The 16,594-nt window shown below is 38.9% G+C and overlaps 1 protein-coding gene across 2 annotated transcripts in view; it reads right to left on the bottom strand.

Annotated features, from left to right (window-relative positions):
- LOC124868167 (phospholipid-transporting ATPase ABCA1-like) overlaps positions 1 to 16,594 on the bottom strand; it is a 37,291-nt gene that overhangs the window by 2,406 nt on the left and 18,291 nt on the right. The window contains exons 9-48 of one of the 2 annotated variants that reach the window (XM_047365032.1): positions 14,969 to 15,212; positions 14,723 to 14,862; positions 14,521 to 14,637; positions 13,354 to 13,548; positions 11,620 to 11,828; positions 11,364 to 11,540; positions 11,053 to 11,275; positions 10,617 to 10,838; positions 9,839 to 10,043; positions 9,604 to 9,717; positions 9,341 to 9,515; positions 9,076 to 9,207; positions 8,841 to 8,980; positions 8,583 to 8,720; positions 8,253 to 8,482; positions 8,082 to 8,154; positions 7,778 to 7,980; positions 7,590 to 7,641; positions 7,338 to 7,442; positions 6,905 to 7,053; positions 6,409 to 6,533; positions 5,830 to 5,928; positions 5,524 to 5,716; positions 5,305 to 5,399; positions 5,186 to 5,218; positions 4,980 to 5,085; positions 4,643 to 4,717; positions 3,711 to 3,880; positions 3,442 to 3,619; positions 3,229 to 3,344; positions 2,986 to 3,130; positions 2,770 to 2,893; positions 2,524 to 2,653; positions 2,206 to 2,389; positions 1,960 to 2,066; positions 1,722 to 1,863; positions 1,448 to 1,582; positions 1,228 to 1,331; positions 1,027 to 1,119; positions 64 to 307 (exon numbers count right to left, since the gene is read on the bottom strand). In XM_047365032.1, the coding sequence (XP_047220988.1) occupies positions 64 to 307; positions 1,027 to 1,119; positions 1,228 to 1,331; positions 1,448 to 1,582; positions 1,722 to 1,863; positions 1,960 to 2,066; positions 2,206 to 2,389; positions 2,524 to 2,653; positions 2,770 to 2,893; positions 2,986 to 3,130; positions 3,229 to 3,344; positions 3,442 to 3,619; positions 3,711 to 3,880; positions 4,643 to 4,717; positions 4,980 to 5,085; positions 5,186 to 5,218; positions 5,305 to 5,399; positions 5,524 to 5,716; positions 5,830 to 5,928; positions 6,409 to 6,533; positions 6,905 to 7,053; positions 7,338 to 7,442; positions 7,590 to 7,641; positions 7,778 to 7,980; positions 8,082 to 8,154; positions 8,253 to 8,482; positions 8,583 to 8,720; positions 8,841 to 8,980; positions 9,076 to 9,207; positions 9,341 to 9,515; positions 9,604 to 9,717; positions 9,839 to 10,043; positions 10,617 to 10,838; positions 11,053 to 11,275; positions 11,364 to 11,540; positions 11,620 to 11,828; positions 13,354 to 13,548; positions 14,521 to 14,637; positions 14,723 to 14,862; positions 14,969 to 15,212 (5,841 nt within the window). Of the gene's footprint in view, positions 1 to 63; positions 308 to 1,026; positions 1,120 to 1,227; positions 1,332 to 1,447; positions 1,583 to 1,721; positions 1,864 to 1,959; positions 2,067 to 2,205; positions 2,390 to 2,523; positions 2,654 to 2,769; positions 2,894 to 2,985; positions 3,131 to 3,228; positions 3,345 to 3,441; positions 3,620 to 3,710; positions 3,881 to 4,642; positions 4,718 to 4,979; positions 5,086 to 5,185; positions 5,219 to 5,304; positions 5,400 to 5,523; positions 5,717 to 5,829; positions 5,929 to 6,408; positions 6,534 to 6,904; positions 7,054 to 7,328; positions 7,443 to 7,589; positions 7,642 to 7,777; positions 7,981 to 8,081; positions 8,155 to 8,252; positions 8,483 to 8,582; positions 8,721 to 8,840; positions 8,981 to 9,075; positions 9,208 to 9,340; positions 9,516 to 9,603; positions 9,718 to 9,838; positions 10,044 to 10,616; positions 10,839 to 11,052; positions 11,276 to 11,363; positions 11,541 to 11,619; positions 11,829 to 13,353; positions 13,549 to 14,520; positions 14,638 to 14,722; positions 14,863 to 14,968; positions 15,213 to 16,594 lie in introns of both variants that reach the window. The other variant, XM_047365031.1, reaches the window with a different exon arrangement.

Genomic DNA, 16,594 nt, shown 5'->3' on the forward strand with positions numbered 1-16,594 from the left:
TGCCATTAGATATTGCTTAAGGTTAATTTTACATTTCAACTGACTTTGTGTATGCGTGCTTACTTGGTCTAAAGTAGTCTGAGAGACAGAGTAGTCCTCTATGCTAAGTGCCTCCTTGTTCTTGGAGAGAAGGGAGAAAATTCGGGCAAGGGAGGTGAGGGAAGAAGGAAGCTGGTACTGCAGCATGTTGCGGTGTTTCTCCTTCAACGTGCTCCCCGGCAGCTCCTGTTCGATGAACACCATAACCGACCGCAGGTTTGGGTCCGGCCCTGCCACTCTAAGGATGATGGTGTAGCCATCTCCGAACCTGATGGAAAACAACCAACATTGACTTTTGATAGATTTGTCACAGGCTCCTTCACAGTCATGAAAGTCTAGAAAAATACTGAATTTCATTTATCATTTTAAAAATCTGAATAGGTGTGGAAAAAGAAAGAGTTTCTAGACTTTATTTCTCATTTCATTACCAAAAAGATGAAAAAAATAAAATAAAATTATATCTATATTTTGTTAGCTTATTGTGGATATTGTGATGATGAAAAAGAAAGAGAAAAGTCAGGAAGTTTGGGTTAATCAAACAACCTTAGAAATGTTTACGTCATATCCCCGTTTACATCTGGGTTTTAAACCGGGGCTGTGGTTGTTAAGCAGAGTCTGGTTTCGACACCAAACAAACCCCTCTATCCAAATGTTCACAAACAAAATAACAGTATTTTAGATTACAAACCATGCTTTTAAGAAAAAAACAAAACAAAACAAAACACAAGGCCGTCTAGATTTGACAAGTCTAGATTTCAAAATATGATTTATCTCAGTTTATCCAGATCCCAAAAAAGCCACAACAGAGCCTTTTTCTTGATTTGTTGAACATATAAATAAGAACACGAACACGTAGGTGTCTGGAAAAATATGAAATTTAAAAATGAAGAAGTTGCGGGAACAATGTGTTAAATACCTGAAATCTGCTAGTTATAATGTAAACATTTAGTAGTGTCCATGTTCTGTTTGTATTTGCTACAGGCTTACCTGTTTTTAAGGTGTTGAACACCGCCCAGACAGCGGAACCTGCCATTCACCATGATAGCCATTCTGGTGCAGAGTGCTTCACACTCCTCCATACTGCAACAATCCATTAGAAAAAACATGAATTCAATACATGGACATACAGAGACTATAGAAATTGTTCCAAAAATGTATTTAAATAGTGAAATGTCAGCTATAGTTCACCTGTGAGAGGTGAGGACCACGGATCGTCCCTCTTTGATGATGCTTAGGATGGCATTCCAAAGGGCCCGACGTGCCTTAGGGTCCATACCTGTTGTTGGTTCATCCTGTTAAAAAAGTGAAAATATGCATTTTACTAAATTATACTGTGCCACTCACCAGTCGGTGCCAAAATGAAATTTGTTCTCTTTATGTTTTAAAAAATATATTTAGTCTTACTCACCAGAAACACAACAGGTGGTCCTCCTATGAGTGCAATGGCAGTGGAGAGTTTCCTCATGTTTCCTCCACTATAGCTCCCAGCTGCTTTGTCCACATACTTGATCAGACCCAGCTTCCGAATACCCCACTCTGCCACCTAGTGGAAGGTAAAAGTTTTACTTAAGTTTTGGACTACCTTTGCAGTCTCTAGTTTCTTCTCTAGTTTGACAGTTTTTTGTCTGATAAAGAAAAACGAGTATAAATTAGACATGAGAGACGAATGTGTCATGGCTGACCTCACAGACTTCTTTCTCAGGTACTCCTCTCAGGATAGCGTAGAACTCAAGGTGCTCTCTTCCAGTCAAAAGGTCATTGATAGCATCAAACTGAGGACAGTAGCCCATGTTCTGATGCACCTCATTGATCTCTGTTGTTACACTGAAAGGAGAGAAAACACACAAGAACATTAGGCTGTGGGGTTTTCACATATTGTTTCACTTTAAATTTAATAATATTGTTTGTCTTGTCTCATACCTCTTGCCAGCTAAGTAGGCCTCACCGCCGGTGACATCTGAGTCTCCTGTCAACATTTTGAAGGTGCTGGTCTTCCCTGCTCCGTTGACCCCAAGCAAACCAAAACACTGGAGGAAAAGGAGAAAAGGTAGATTGTTAAGTATATCACCTATGACCATTTTAATGCAAAACACTTGCTTAACCTCATTAAAACACATGGGCATCTTACATATTCCTCTATATTATTTTCTGTAAACTGTGGTGTACCTCTCCGGGAGGAATGCCAACACACAGGCGGTCCACTGCCGGCTTCTGTTTCCGCTTGTAAATCTTGGTGAGCTGCCTCAGCTCAAGAATGTCCGAATGTCCACCACCGCTCAGGATCCTCTGTCTCTCTCTGGCAACATCTTCATCTTCCTCTCCAATAGGTTTCAGATGGCTGGTGGAGGATCTAGGGTGTTTAAAAAGAGAAGAGTTTCAAATTTCAAACAGACTTAACCTTCATAGCCTAAAATATAAATGCACAACCAATGTTTTTAATTATAAAGTTTGGCTATGTGGTAATCAAAGCTGACTTGTACCAACCTGGCTTTGAAGCAGAAGCGGTACTGAATGAGGACAGTGATAAAGAAGAATATAACTCCCTCTATGGCCATGGCAAACAGGTTCTTTCCCACCATGTCCCATGCCAGAGGAGAGCGAAACCGGTTTTCACCTACAACAGATATTTCATGTCTTTAATGTTGCCTTTTGTCAGACTTTTATTGTTGTAGTCAGTGCCATTACTTTAAAAATTGATCACAGGTCAAAATGTAGCCCTGGCATACTTACCAAATCTCTCCAAAGCATCAGCCATGGCTTGATTCTTTACCATATCAATCAGTCCCCTACCCAGGCAGAAGTGAGGGAAGATGAGGAAGACATTCTTCAAAATGTCATTAATACCGCCGATATCCTGAAAGAGGAGTAAATTTAATGCCAATCCAAGTTCTTAGTATGTGTAGAAAAATCCTGAAACACAATCTGCTGCTTGGAATTTTTACTTACATTGCTTCCAAATAACTCCAGGACAAACGTGGACACACTGCCATTGATTCCAATTAGTATGTTGACACTAGTTAGAACCACGTAGGCAGTGCTGGGGATCTTAAAGAAGAAAGATGCTGGGTACATCAGAGGGGTGATTGACCATCTTGAAAAGAAAAACAAAAAACAAGAACAAAATGTAAATTTACATGTTGAATAAGGTCAGAGTGCAGAGCCACAGTATTGAATGTTTGTCCAAATTACCCATAGAGTAGAAGCAGGAGGGCCAACACTGGCAGATTGGTGGAAGACACATAGGCATCTTGTTGGAAACAGACAAATATGATGATCACTAGCGTGGCTGGAACGATGTAGTTGCACTGTGAGGGGGAAGAAAGACGAGGATCTTGTAATATTTCTGTTTGGAAAACTTGACTACCTTTCCAATTGAGTTGTGCCAATTTTTTATTGTCTCACCATATCCCAGACAAAGTTGGCCAGCCAGTAGAGGAAGGGTTGCACCCCACTGATGAACTGCATATGTTTAGCCTTGGTTACCCTCTCCTGGATGAGGAAGACCACAAAACTGGCAGGGACGAAGGACATGGCGAAGATGACACAAATGGACACCAGCACGTCCACAGACGTTGTCATCCTAAAACACAAAAATAAGAATTACACATGATGCATGCAAGGAAATTTCTGAAATATATTTCCGTTCATGTGCCAAATTGACTGATACTCACAGTGCAACTTGTGACAGCTGCTCCTTGGTGAGATTCAGAGGATGATTGTAAGCAGTGATGCCGAACTTTGTGGGGTCTTTACCGGGTGGCAGGCTCGACCGCAGGATGGCGTTGCTCATCACGTTGACAAAAGAGCCAATGCTGTGCCAGCCCTTGTTGTTAAACCAAATCTACAGGGAAGAGAGGAAAATGTGAAACTTCAATGACTGTAACATCAGAAAGCCACCAGGATTTAAACCAGTTGCTTAGAGATCAGCTGAGTGCATTTGTAAAATAGCTCTAAAATTATATTCCCAGATACTTTGTGTTTTTTAATCTCCTCTAACGCCTGTAGTGGCAAACTATTTCAATTAACAGGACTTACATTTGGACATTTTAGTTGTTTGTGTGGAGTTGACATATGCCTTTCTCAAAAACCTCATAGTGGTTATTGGAAATGGTTTCTAAACCTTTACACTTTCGTCATGTTTGCATTAGGAGGTTATAGAGAAGTCAGTGATCATTTACACAGATAATGGAGATGAGAGGTAATATACCATCTAAAACGTCCTTTGTGAAACGCATAAGGAAAACAGAACATGTAAAGCATTTCCTTAATAACTACCTAATAGAAAAGTAAGACAATGTAAAACTCAGTTAAAGTTTTCACTTCACCCTGCAAAATAGTTTTGCTTTTTACAGTCCTAAATGCTTTACATAATCTGTTCTAAGTACGTGTTTCACACAGAAAGATCATTGATGGAGCACCATCTTCGACCTCCATTTCCTGCGTAAATAATCATCGACTTCGCTGTAAATATAGTATATGCATACTGCAAACAATATGAGCATTTTTGCAAGTGGTTAGAAGGATATGAAAATCCAGCATGTAGATGTAAAATAGAAAAAAGGTTTATTTGTGTGCAATGCTGAATGTGTGCAAGCATGCTAACCTTGACGTTATTCTTGGTGTCCAATCCTTGGATAAAATTGGAGAGACTGCTGAAGAAACGATGGGCTGCCGTTCCCTAAACGATGGGTGAGGCAGAAAGAAAAGAAGAGAGGCAGATAGTAGAGGAGTGGAAGAGTGTTTTCTTTAGATTGTGTATACTGACACCATTCATTTAGATTTGTATAAGTCTAGATTTACTATAGGTGTAATCATAAACCAAAGATATCCAGAGTTCCTGCAGGTCTTGTTTTCCCATCGGTCACAAAGACCAGAAACAGAAATTTCAAATTGATTCTGCATAATAATAATAATAATAATAATCTCATTAGATTTCTTACATTTTCAAGATGGAAGCGTTTCCTCAGTTGCACAATAGCATTATCAACTTCTTCTGTGTGGGACAAAACCTGGGAACCACGAGCACCCAGTGAGAATCCCCCGTATCTGTTATAGAAAGAAAACATTTTTATATCAGTATAGCTCACAGCAGAGAAGCACCCAAATCAATGTTATTTTTAAAGATGCATAATGCTTTATATTGTACCTGAACTCGTTGACCGAGATCTTGTTATTCAAGCTGTAAAAGGGGAGAACATTTAATGAAATTCTAGAACTCCTAAGTTAGACATATACAGTCAGTGTGAAAGGCAGTAAGAGTTTTACCTCTTGCCAATGATCTGAGCGTAGGTTTTAACCAGATAATCCGACAGGTTTCTACCAGTCAAATTCTGCAGGGTGTCTTTGTCACTAATCATCATCTGGATACAAAGATAAAAACAAAATAGCTGATTATTGTGTGTCAAGATCTGCGTGTGTGGTGGTGTGTGTAGCAATCGGATGCCATAACTGAATCAAACGTTACATTCTGCGGGTCCTACCAACCTGTGGTGGTGGAAGTCCACCGGCCCCAGCAGGACACTCTGGCAGCATCCTTTTACGACCTTCACAGCTGCACTTACACAGAGGAGATGGATTCTCCATGGTCCAGTTGCCGTTGTTGAATATATCTCTTACACTTTGAGGGACCTGAGGCACTGACCAATCATCATCTTCAACTGCTGTACAAGGAGTTTCCCTGGAGCGCACAGAAACATCAACATTTTATTTTCAGTTCAAGTTCTGTATTTCTAAATACTAACCCATTTTAATTATATAAACTCCATTAAAAAGTTACTATTGCCCGCTTACGGTATTGGCTCCCCTTCCATGCAGCGTGTTCCAAATCCTGGTTTTTCCATCAGAGCTCCCAACAGTTTGTTGTTGTGGGGATCTTCAGGTATGTCATTGCTGCAAACCCACAGACAGTACACTGCTTTAAGTAATGGTATTTCTTATATGTATTTTACAGGAAATAACTCAGCATACCATAATGCTGTACTATAACAATAACAATTCTCAATAATGATGAAATTGATAAAAGCCACATCATTAAAATATATCTACTGCTGCTAGAAATGTTTGAAACTCAGTTAATTCTAAGCATAGTAATTTCCTTTATCATTTATCATTTATAAGCACTTGTTTAATGACAAATTCTTGCTACATCCATGCATTCTCTTACATCTTTGTAGACTTCTTAACGACCCCCCCCCCCCACTATTTTCACATATATGATATGTTTTGTTGGCTTTTGGTCAGAAAAAGGGTATAAAATTCTCTGACAAAATGATATCTTGATTTACACAACAAGGGTAGAAAAGTCTTCATTTGAAAAAAAGAGTGCCAGATATTAGGACAGAAGTTGGTAACAAGGGAATAATGCCCCACCTGATGAAGGTAAACTGTTCTCCGTACATGCTGGAATGCAGAGCCAGACTTGGGTACTTCCCAAATGGAGGAACGATGAGGCTGAACACTAGTGCAATACACACAAACACTGCTGGCAGAACAATCTGAAAAAAAAAAAAACCAACCAACCATAACAATACATTTCAACTTCTGTGCAATAAAATGGACAAAGACCAGAATATTAAACACAAATTGTTTCCTATGCATTGGATGTGTTTTAGATGAACACATTATATTAATTGAAATGCTGAGTTTATGCTTTTTGGAAATAGAGTACTTGTAACACTGGGCCAGAAACTGTGACGCAATGTTTAGGGTTTGGAAAACATCTCTAATGAGGTAATTGGGTACTATTATTCTGTACAATAATGTTAGTCGGAGAGTTTTGTTAACGAAAATAACACCCTTGCAGTGGCCACAAGTTCACATAGATTCCTTGCATATAAACATTGGTGCATATTAATCAAAAGCACACCTGAGCAAAGAAGCCTTTCCTGGAGCGACGAGCGTAGAGAAATCGTTTCCAGAGGAGCGCAACAAACTGCTGTCTCTTCAGACTCCAGCCTTTGACCTGATATGAACCTTTGCCGTCTATTCCACTGAGCCAGTCAGTCTCACGTGATTCTGCACAGAAAAAACACATTGTCAGCAAATGTTCAAAAATGATAAGTGTGTACTCTGATTTTGCAACAGTAAGGGAAAATGTTATCATAAGTGGAAGTCTGCAATTGTTGCAATTTCATTACAGTGGCAAAAAAATTTGCCTTAGGTTGGCTGAGTTTCTGTTCAACGTTTTCAATGTTTGTATTTATTGCATATTTTTTCAAATGCATAATGTGCCTAAGTGTTATAACAAAAATATTCATCATTGCTCTGCATAGTGAGTTATTAAATTCTACCTGGGTCACCTTCAGAGTCGTTTAAGTCAAAGTCATCCTCTGTGAAGGGCTTCAGGCAACTCTGGTGGTCTCCAAAAGCATGACGCCGTCGGGTCCTGGTTGGTACAACTCCATCTACAACCACACCAACATAAGCTTGCTTACTGTGTCTATATGAGGGCAATGGCTTGTCTTGTTATTTTTCCTCTCTGCAGTCATAGTCTGCGGTTAATGTAAAATGTTACCGAGCAATTATTGTATTAAAAACATAATAAATCTTACCTGAAAGCTCAACGGAATCAACTCCACTATCTTCTGCCACTTTCAAGAAAATCTGCAGCAGAAAAGGAAAGATGATTAAGATAAGGGTCCACTTGAGATCCGATGAATATCAACTACAAGCTGATAAAAATGGAATAAAATGATGTTTAATTTTAAGTAAGAGAAGTTTTAAATTAATTTGCGGTTACCTCTTCCAAGGTGGTGTCAGAAATTCCATAACTTGAAATTCCCAAGTCAGTAAGTCGGTCATCAAGCTCATGGAAAAGCTCAACAAAGGCTCCATCTTTAGCTGACTGGTAAGGCAAGACGTAAGTGAGTTCATGGCCAAGATCTTCCACCAGACGGGCCTCTGGGACATGCTTGAAAATCACACTGGAGATGAGGGAGACGTCTAACGGAAAAGATGAGCAGAACAAGAGATGGGTGAATATTGACAAGCTGCCTGAATCTTTAAAATGCTTTACTGAGAAAGCTAAAGCTGCCAGTTCCTACCAATAGTGGTTGTCTCACTTTCTGGTTCGCTGCCCAGACCAGCATCTGAACTGCTATCTGATACACTGTCCTCCTGAATAAAATGGAAAAATCTTAATAAATCAATCTTTAAATTAAAAAACAAATGCTGGGCTATGAAAGATAAAAAATGTCTCTTCAATTTAGGTTTACCTTCTCTGTTTTTTTCATGTAGGAGACGGTGCTGGCAGAGTTCCTACAGGACTGTAGAGACAGGTCGTAATCTCTCTTGACCATGGTCAGGTAGTATCCTGTTCCAAGATGAGTCTTTAGGAAGAGAGAGGAGCCCACACAGCACAGCTTGCCATGGGAAATGATGGCAATACGGTCACCCAAGATGTCAGCCTCATCCATGTGATGAGTGGAAAGGATGATGGTGCGGGCTAAAAGGGGAACAAAGTTTTATTAAAGTCAGCCTATTTTTACATGTATGATATAAAAATTAGAAACGCTGCCTTATGGGCTAGCATTTGTTTAATTTACCCTGTCTGTATTTTAGGAGCAGATCCCAGATTCCCCTGCGGGCATATGGATCAACACCAGCAGTAGGTTCGTCCAGAATGACAACCTTAGAGCCACCAACAAAAGCCAATGCTACTGACAACTTCCTCTGCATCCCACCTGCACAATCAAGGGCAGGATAAAGTCAGAAACATGTGCTTCAAATTAAATGCATGTATAAAATAGATGAGAATGTAAGTGCTGAAAAATATTAAGAGAAACCTCAAAATAGAAACAGACCTGACAAGGTGTTTGTGCGAGACTTTCGCTTGTGTGGCAGTCCAACATCGTTTACAATCTGTTCCATTTCAGCCTTCACCTGCTCCTCAGGAAGCCCTTTCAGGCGAGCGTAGAACCAGATGTGCTCCTCAACTGTCAACCTTATTTACGGCAAACAAACAAATACAACAAATGCTTAAAATACGAGAGGGGAGAAGTGTGTGAAAAAAAAAATCCAGTCACATTGCAGACATACATGCTGAATAGCACATTATGCTGTGGACAGACCCCCAGGTTCTGTCTGATGGTGCTGAGCTCAGAGCGGATATCCTTGCCGAGGATGTAGGCAGTACCAGAGGTGGGTGGGAACAATCCGGTCAGAATTGACCTATCAGAAACCAGGCAAAAAAAAAAAAAAACAGAACATGTTCACCATTTAAGATTTTTAAATATGTAGTTTACATTTTCTCTCTTTGTTATATACGATGAATACATTGGAAACAACATGCATGTTGACTTACATAGTTGTAGTCTTGCCAGCTCCATTGTGGCCGAGGAAGGAGGTGATCTGCCCTTCATAGAATTTAAGGGTCAGTCCATCCACAGCCAGCTTGTTTCCATGGCTGTAGATCTTCATTAGATTTTCAATGTAAACACCTGGTTCAATGTGGCTTGGGTCCTCCTCGATGCACACAGCTGTAGATATAATAATAATAACATATTAGCAAACAGCAAAGGTTTATCTGGCAGTTTCATATTACTTATAATTTTTTGATTATTTTACCGTCAGCGTTACCCTTCTTTGACAGAGGGGTATTCATGTTTTTATTCTCCTTTTCTCCACACCAATAGGTCCTTGTGAAAGGGAAATACCAAGGCCTGGGGATACCGTATTGACCTGTAATAGAATTATTTGTTTTTAAAGTAACATAACTTTTATTGCACACCTATTATTCATAAACATCAGCACATAACATATAAAAAAGGTTTATCGTCAACTTTTTTTTTTTGTGTCTTACCAGGAAAAACTGCTTCAATGTACCAGGTCATTATTCCATATAACACTGCGTCAAACAGCATGAGGCATATAGAGGTGGTCAGGTTGTAGCTGTCCTCCTCCAGAGGGCTAGCGAGTAGGTTTGACCACTGGATTCCAACACCTTGTTCTTCAAACAGGGCAAAATACTCACAGCCAAAACCAAAAGCCACAGGGGAAAGAAGACTCTGAGAGAGAAAAACACAACATCCAAGGTTTATGTATTACTAATCTCTGGGATCCCTGTGTATCACTCTAGGTTTAAGATTTGCATGTATAGTACCAATGACTTTTATTGGAAGCACTGGTAAAAGTTACATAAAATCCTTTCAAACACATTCATTTTTTTACAGCAGCAGCTTAAGCTCACACCAAAACATTTAGAAAAATCCACCCTTTAATTCAAGTACATTAATCATCAGCAGCACAGTTATTGGGAACCTAAGGTTTAAGGTTTTTGGGTATAAACACACCAGGTGGGTTTAAAGTTAAACAGAGAATGAACACCTCATGCCCAGTGTAAGTATGGTGGAGGATCTGTAAAGTTGTGGGCCTGTTTCTCTCAAGAAGACACCTTTGATGCATGTCATAATGAAACATGATTTAATCAAAAAACATTTTTAATGTGATTTTTTTAACCCACTGAATAAGTTAATTGTTTGTTTAATATTAACTTTGAGGCTTTTTACGCATCTTTACATGTAGTATTAATAAATATGCATGGTACAGTGTTTTCTCATATGTAATAAAATCTCTCTCACCACTACAAGTTTTGCTCCAAATCCCACGTAGTCTTGCCAGGCAACACACAAAACATAGGGCAGGTAGAGGGTAAAGTATATTATTCCTCCGCAGGCTGCCGCCAAGTTGGCACGAGAAAACAGAGTGCTGATAAGAAAACACTGCATGATGGTTACGACACCAAAGGATCCCAGGAAAAGAAACACCACGCCTGAGTCGCTGTACGGCAGCAGATTGCCCATCTGAGAAGAGAGTCAAAAAAAGGAAAAAACAATAAGTGAATTTCCAAAATTTCTAATCCTGAAAATTATGGAAAATAGCTAGTATTAAAATAAATGCAATAAGCAACAATCATCGTCCTAAGTGTATTGTATTGCGTTCTATAGCATGCTGATATTCCTGTTTAATGATGGTCAGTCTACACATGCATAAATGCCTGTCTTCATTAACACACACCTTCAACAACATCACCAGTAAGCCCGCACTGATCAACAGTGGGATTAAGCTGCTAATAAACCAGCTCAGCCACAGGGTGCCGTTGTTCAGTCCCATGATCCGCATGGTCTCCTTCAGCCGTGCCTCCTTCTCATAAACCACCCCCTTGATGATGATGGCTACTGAGTACATCCATGCCAAAGTCATGAAGAGAGGCATCGACCGGCTCATAACTCGCAGGAATCTGAAAAAAGGAGCAAAATATATTAGGTGCAAATCTGCAGGATGTTTGGACATGAGACATTTTTATTCCCTACAAAGCATTTACTTACATGTCATCAACATAGCAGGGGTAAGGCATCTGCTGAATGTAGATGCCCGTCTTCTCCTTAGTGCCAGTGATAGCTCGAATAATTCCTTGCTCAACAACATCCTGCAGGTAAGAAAATCCACCCCAGACATACCGAAGGTCCTCAAAGGGGTCTGCTCTGGGACCAGGATCCCAGTATCTACAAAGAAATAATAAAAAATTTTTAAAACTGTCAAACATTTATGAGCAAATTATAAGTCTTTACCATAGCCACTCACCCGTCTTTAATCTTGTTAGTCCTCTCCACATTATCGATGTCCATGCGGATTTTGTAGTTGACGTTAGGCGGCAGATCTGTGCTGTTACTGTGAGAGATGTCAGGAAACACGATTCCAGCCCAGAACTTCTGGTTATCAAGAAGACCCATGGACTTATTGACCAAGCGTTCCTCGTTAGCAACTGGTTCCAGTTTGTCCAAGTTCACACACTAAAAATGAGAGTCGAAAAAAGAGCAGGAGAAATCAGGCAAGTAGTAAAAGGTTTTAATGAGGTTAAAACACTGCTGCAGGGGTTCAGAATTTGTGATAATGGTATTATTGTTGTATCAATATAACTATGAGGTTGTAATAATTGTTTGGTGAAAAACTGACAAACCTATTTCAGAGAAAAACACTTTATGAACTCTTACACATTTACAAAGTTCGTGCTCTTTAGCTTGACACAGAGTAACCACTGAAGTTGTTGATCTGCTCTGCAGAGCCCTCCCAGAGATTAACCTTTCAAATGTTTATGAGACACGAGCTGGGATTTACCTTATTCCAACTTTGATAAATATGAATGATTCATAAGAGTAAAGTCAGATAAAAAATAACAAAGAAGCCATTAATGTATCATAATAACATTGATTTTGATGGGAGAAACAACTGTGCATACAGATTCTATGATCTCCTTATACAAACTCAGTAGGTTATTGGGTTGTTTGGGAAGAGCAGTTACCCAGGGCTTAATATTGGTGTGAAATGGATACATAACTGATATTCTTTTTTTAATCTTCAAAGTATTAGAAGGAAATGGAAGACTAACATTAACTTCTAAACTTAAAATTAATAAACATGGAATGTTAAACCTATCAGTTTAAGGACAGACAACAAAATGGGAAGCAGAGTATTATGTAGGTGGAATGTGATATTTAAAGAATTTTCCTGACATAAATAAAACAAGCATAAAGAAACAACAATGACAAAGACTGGAAGGATTTATAGCTAACCTTGTTCTTTTTTAACCAAATTAACAGTAACAAATGCCAATTGATGTTGATCGCATGGTTTTGATTCAATGGATGAAGCATGTGATGCAAAAGAACATTTAATTTCAAGGTTTGTAATAATAGCTGTGCTAGAATCTGAGGTCAAGAACTACAATCCCTGGAAAATACATGGGTATTTTATGGCAAAATTACCAAACAATATAATTAGCATTTAACCTCCTTTCCCCTAGCTGTTTTTCTCATCAGTTTTATCTTAAGATAGAGAATATTTTTACAGGCAACTAAGAATCATGTGGCTATGGTTTACTGGCAAAATCTTGAACTCCATGAAAACCTTACAGCCTGAGTAGTCAGCTATGAAACAAACAAAATTTATTTGAACTACCACAACCTGCTTTTCTTTTTTTTCTTTGCATAAAAATGGCTGCAAATACATAAACATGTACATACTGCTTCTTTCTATCCATATTCTTCTTCCTTCTAAAGTTTACATATTTATATTTAATGTCACACACACTGTAAGTGCTTGAAACCAGTCAGATTCAGATTGAAACCAGTCAGAAGTCATATTCCTTGTTTGTGCACACAATTTTGTTCTGATTATTATTTTAACAGTATAAAAATTTACCATTTCTACCCTTGAGGAAAAATCGTTGCATGTGAAAATATAATGACATGCTCTGGATTTCTATTTTGTGGCCTTGGGGGAAAACAAACAACAAAAAAGCATTTGTGACTCACTAACCTCCATAAACTGTGAAATGGCCTTTATGGCCTGGTCGGTTTCGTTGAACACGTCTCTCCATGTGTACGCTGAACCCGCAGGTCTTCGGTCCTCTGAGGCTTTTGTGAGGAAGTGTGCCACATCTGACACACGCCACTCAGTCTCACTGAGTTGAGCGTTCAGGAAAGCAGAGCTGGTGTTGCTTTGGAGCAGGGACTGTGGAAAAACAGAATGGTTTATAAGATTATGTCAGGCAACAGAGCAAAAAGGGAAACTTTTTCTGCGTGTACCTGTTTTGTGTAGTTTTTGACATTTGTTACCATTTGCATGCAAATGCCGTGCTGTTCTGATAAATATTAGCAATGTTTTTCCCAAGTTTGTTATCTTTAACTTATAGAAAAATTTACAAGACCATTTACAAGCAAATGCAGCAGATATTTACATACAAAATTTGAAGCACTTTCTACGAGCTTCATTTACCACTAAGTGGAGGTGGTGGTGTTTAAGCAATTTACTAATAAAGAAGAAGTGGTGAAAACTGGCATAAGGTTCCTGTAAATAAACCACTATGTTATGAGCTGTATGCCCACAAAACACCTAATCAAGACAGAGGAAGTGGTCCAGTGCAATGACTTTGTGTGTTTGACTGTGTTTTATTATACTATGCTCACAAAATGCAGGAATTTGTTTTGATCCATTTATGCTCTGTATTTCATATTTGGAACATGACTTTCCTATGATTGGTTTTATTTATCTTATTTATTAAAAAATGTTTGGTGCTCTTTCTTCACAGCTTTAGATATGTTTTAAATATGTTTTATATAAACTATTTCAGGGGACCACCTCATGAAGCTCATGGAGAGATTGCTAAATGAGCAAAGCGGCAATCAAAGCCAATGATGGCTATTTTGGATAATCTAAAATATAAAAATGCTTTGTTATTTCACACCTTTTGTATACCACATAATTCCATGTGTTTTCATTCATAGTTTTGTTGCCTTTGTTGAGAATTTACAATTTAAATAGTCATGAAAATAAAGAGACCCATTAGGTGAGAATGTGTATTTAAAACCTTTGACCAGTAGTGTAGATGCCCTCATGTTGCTCTAATTTTCAGGGTAAACAGGAAGGATACTGGGAAAACAGGCATGTTGTGTCCACAGAAATAATGTCAGCATACATACTCACCCTGACTAAGTCCATCTCCTCACTGTTCTCCATGAAGCTCCAAAACTTGGGCTTCATTTCCTCCCACATACCGCCAAGGTCTCTCAGCACGCCCAGCTCCTGGAAGGTCTTATTAACCTGCAAAATACAGGGATGTAGGTTAACATTAGTACTTGCGTATGTAATTCTTATAATAGGTTTAGATGTGAGGAGTCAGTTGTACCTCATGGATGATCCTCTGTGTTGCTGGAGTGTCTGGGGTGTATAGGATCTTCCCCATGAGAAGAGGTTTTAGGGCTCTCCAGATCATCCTGGAAATGGGACTGGACTCAAGGTTCCTCATTAGGTTGTTACAGTAGGGAGCTGGAAAGTGAACACAAAGCCATTCTGAGTGTTGTACAGATATAAAATGGGAACAAATAACTCTTGTATGATAAAAAAAGAAGGGTGTAAGGCTTTGGATGCTTACTGGAAGAGTTGTCATAGGTGGACATGGGCTCACTGTCACTGTCATTGCCGTGGTGTCCAAACAGAGCCTTGTAGTTGTTATCTTCGTACCAGTTGAGGGACTTGATTTTTAGGCCGCCTCCTTCTGGATGTCCACAAACAATGCGTGACACGGCCTGGTACACCAGTTTCGGAGATCCCGTTGAGTTTGCAGTCAGATACAGGATCTCCTTTCTCATATCTTTCCAGCTCTTCATACTGGCAAGCTGTTGAGAAAGACACACACATTTAAAGGTAAATATGTAGCAGGGAGACAGGGGAGTCAAACACAACTAAGTCCAGAATTTACACCCGACTGATTCACTTAATAAAATATAGTTTAGTCAGAATCGTTTACTGGAAACACGCTCAAACATTGGCTGGTGATAACTGGATAATTTTCACCATGATTGGCCCTGATTGGTGACTGACAAGTTGAAAATTAAAAATTCACAACTTTCAGTTTTTGCACTCCACATAAGTGCTATAAGGTCACTCTGACAACACTCCTCGGTCTAAAAGTTGGTACAAAAGATAAAAGACTCAAAGTTAGCTATTTTCAGTGTCCATGTGATGCTTTCGATCGTGTCTCAGCAGTTCATATCTAGCTCTATATTTAAGCAAGCCTTCAGCAGATAGTTGAACGGGGTTATGCTTTTAATCTTGGTCTGTCATGGTAAATTGGAATAGTTGGAATTGTTGGCAGCTTTTTTGGAAATCTGAGTTAAGGTTAGGATCTATATCCTGTAGAGTACACTCTGACACTGCGGGTTTAGTAATGTTAGTTGTGATACCCCTGCTAAATATACTAAAAACAATAAAAAAATATCAACTATGTAATCATTCTGTCTTAGTTTAAATTGTTGGTAAAGTGCTGATAAACAGCAACTGATCTCTCACACATATTGTGTGAAGTGGCCTCTGCACCTCATATAAATAATTCACAATCACTTACGGCAAGAAGGCTAAAAAAGTATTTTAAGCGCTTTTCTTACATCTTGAAAATAATTTTGCTCAACAGGAATCCCAGTTGGATAAAATATGTTATTAGCAGATTAAGCTTTCCAAAATCTAAGGATTGAAAATCTACCACAACATTTTGATCTATTCTTTTTCCAGAATAAAATGACTATATATGTTGTTTAGATGCATGGCTGCAGTCATCTTGTTTTGGTAGTTTGAGACGCACAATTTCACAGATGAGAACATTATGTGTTCACAGATCAATATTTAAGAAAATAAATACAACATTTGTTTTCTTGCATTTCGCTTACAGCATAGAACATTATTTCAGCTTCTCCTGATTTTTCACACCTCCTTTACACATTGTTCATCCTTCAGAGGTTTCTTCTGCACTAAGTTGACAGTCAAAATATGAGACATAAAAATACACTTCTGGTAGATTATTGTTTGCCACAACTTAACTTAAAACTGTTGTCATATGTACGGTGAGTGGCATTTGGTACATGTGCAGAGAAGTGCTGCTCTGAGGGGTGGAGACACTTAACATTTGACCGTCTGCCCGACTGAGATAAATTTAACTGCTGTTCCCAGTCCTCAGAGTGTGTGTGTGTGTGTGAGAGAGGGTCTGCATTACTTTCAAGATGGA

Source organism: Girardinichthys multiradiatus, chromosome 5, assembly GCF_021462225.1.
Source record: "Girardinichthys multiradiatus isolate DD_20200921_A chromosome 5, DD_fGirMul_XY1, whole genome shotgun sequence".
NCBI lineage: Eukaryota > Metazoa > Chordata > Actinopteri > Cyprinodontiformes > Goodeidae > Girardinichthys > Girardinichthys multiradiatus.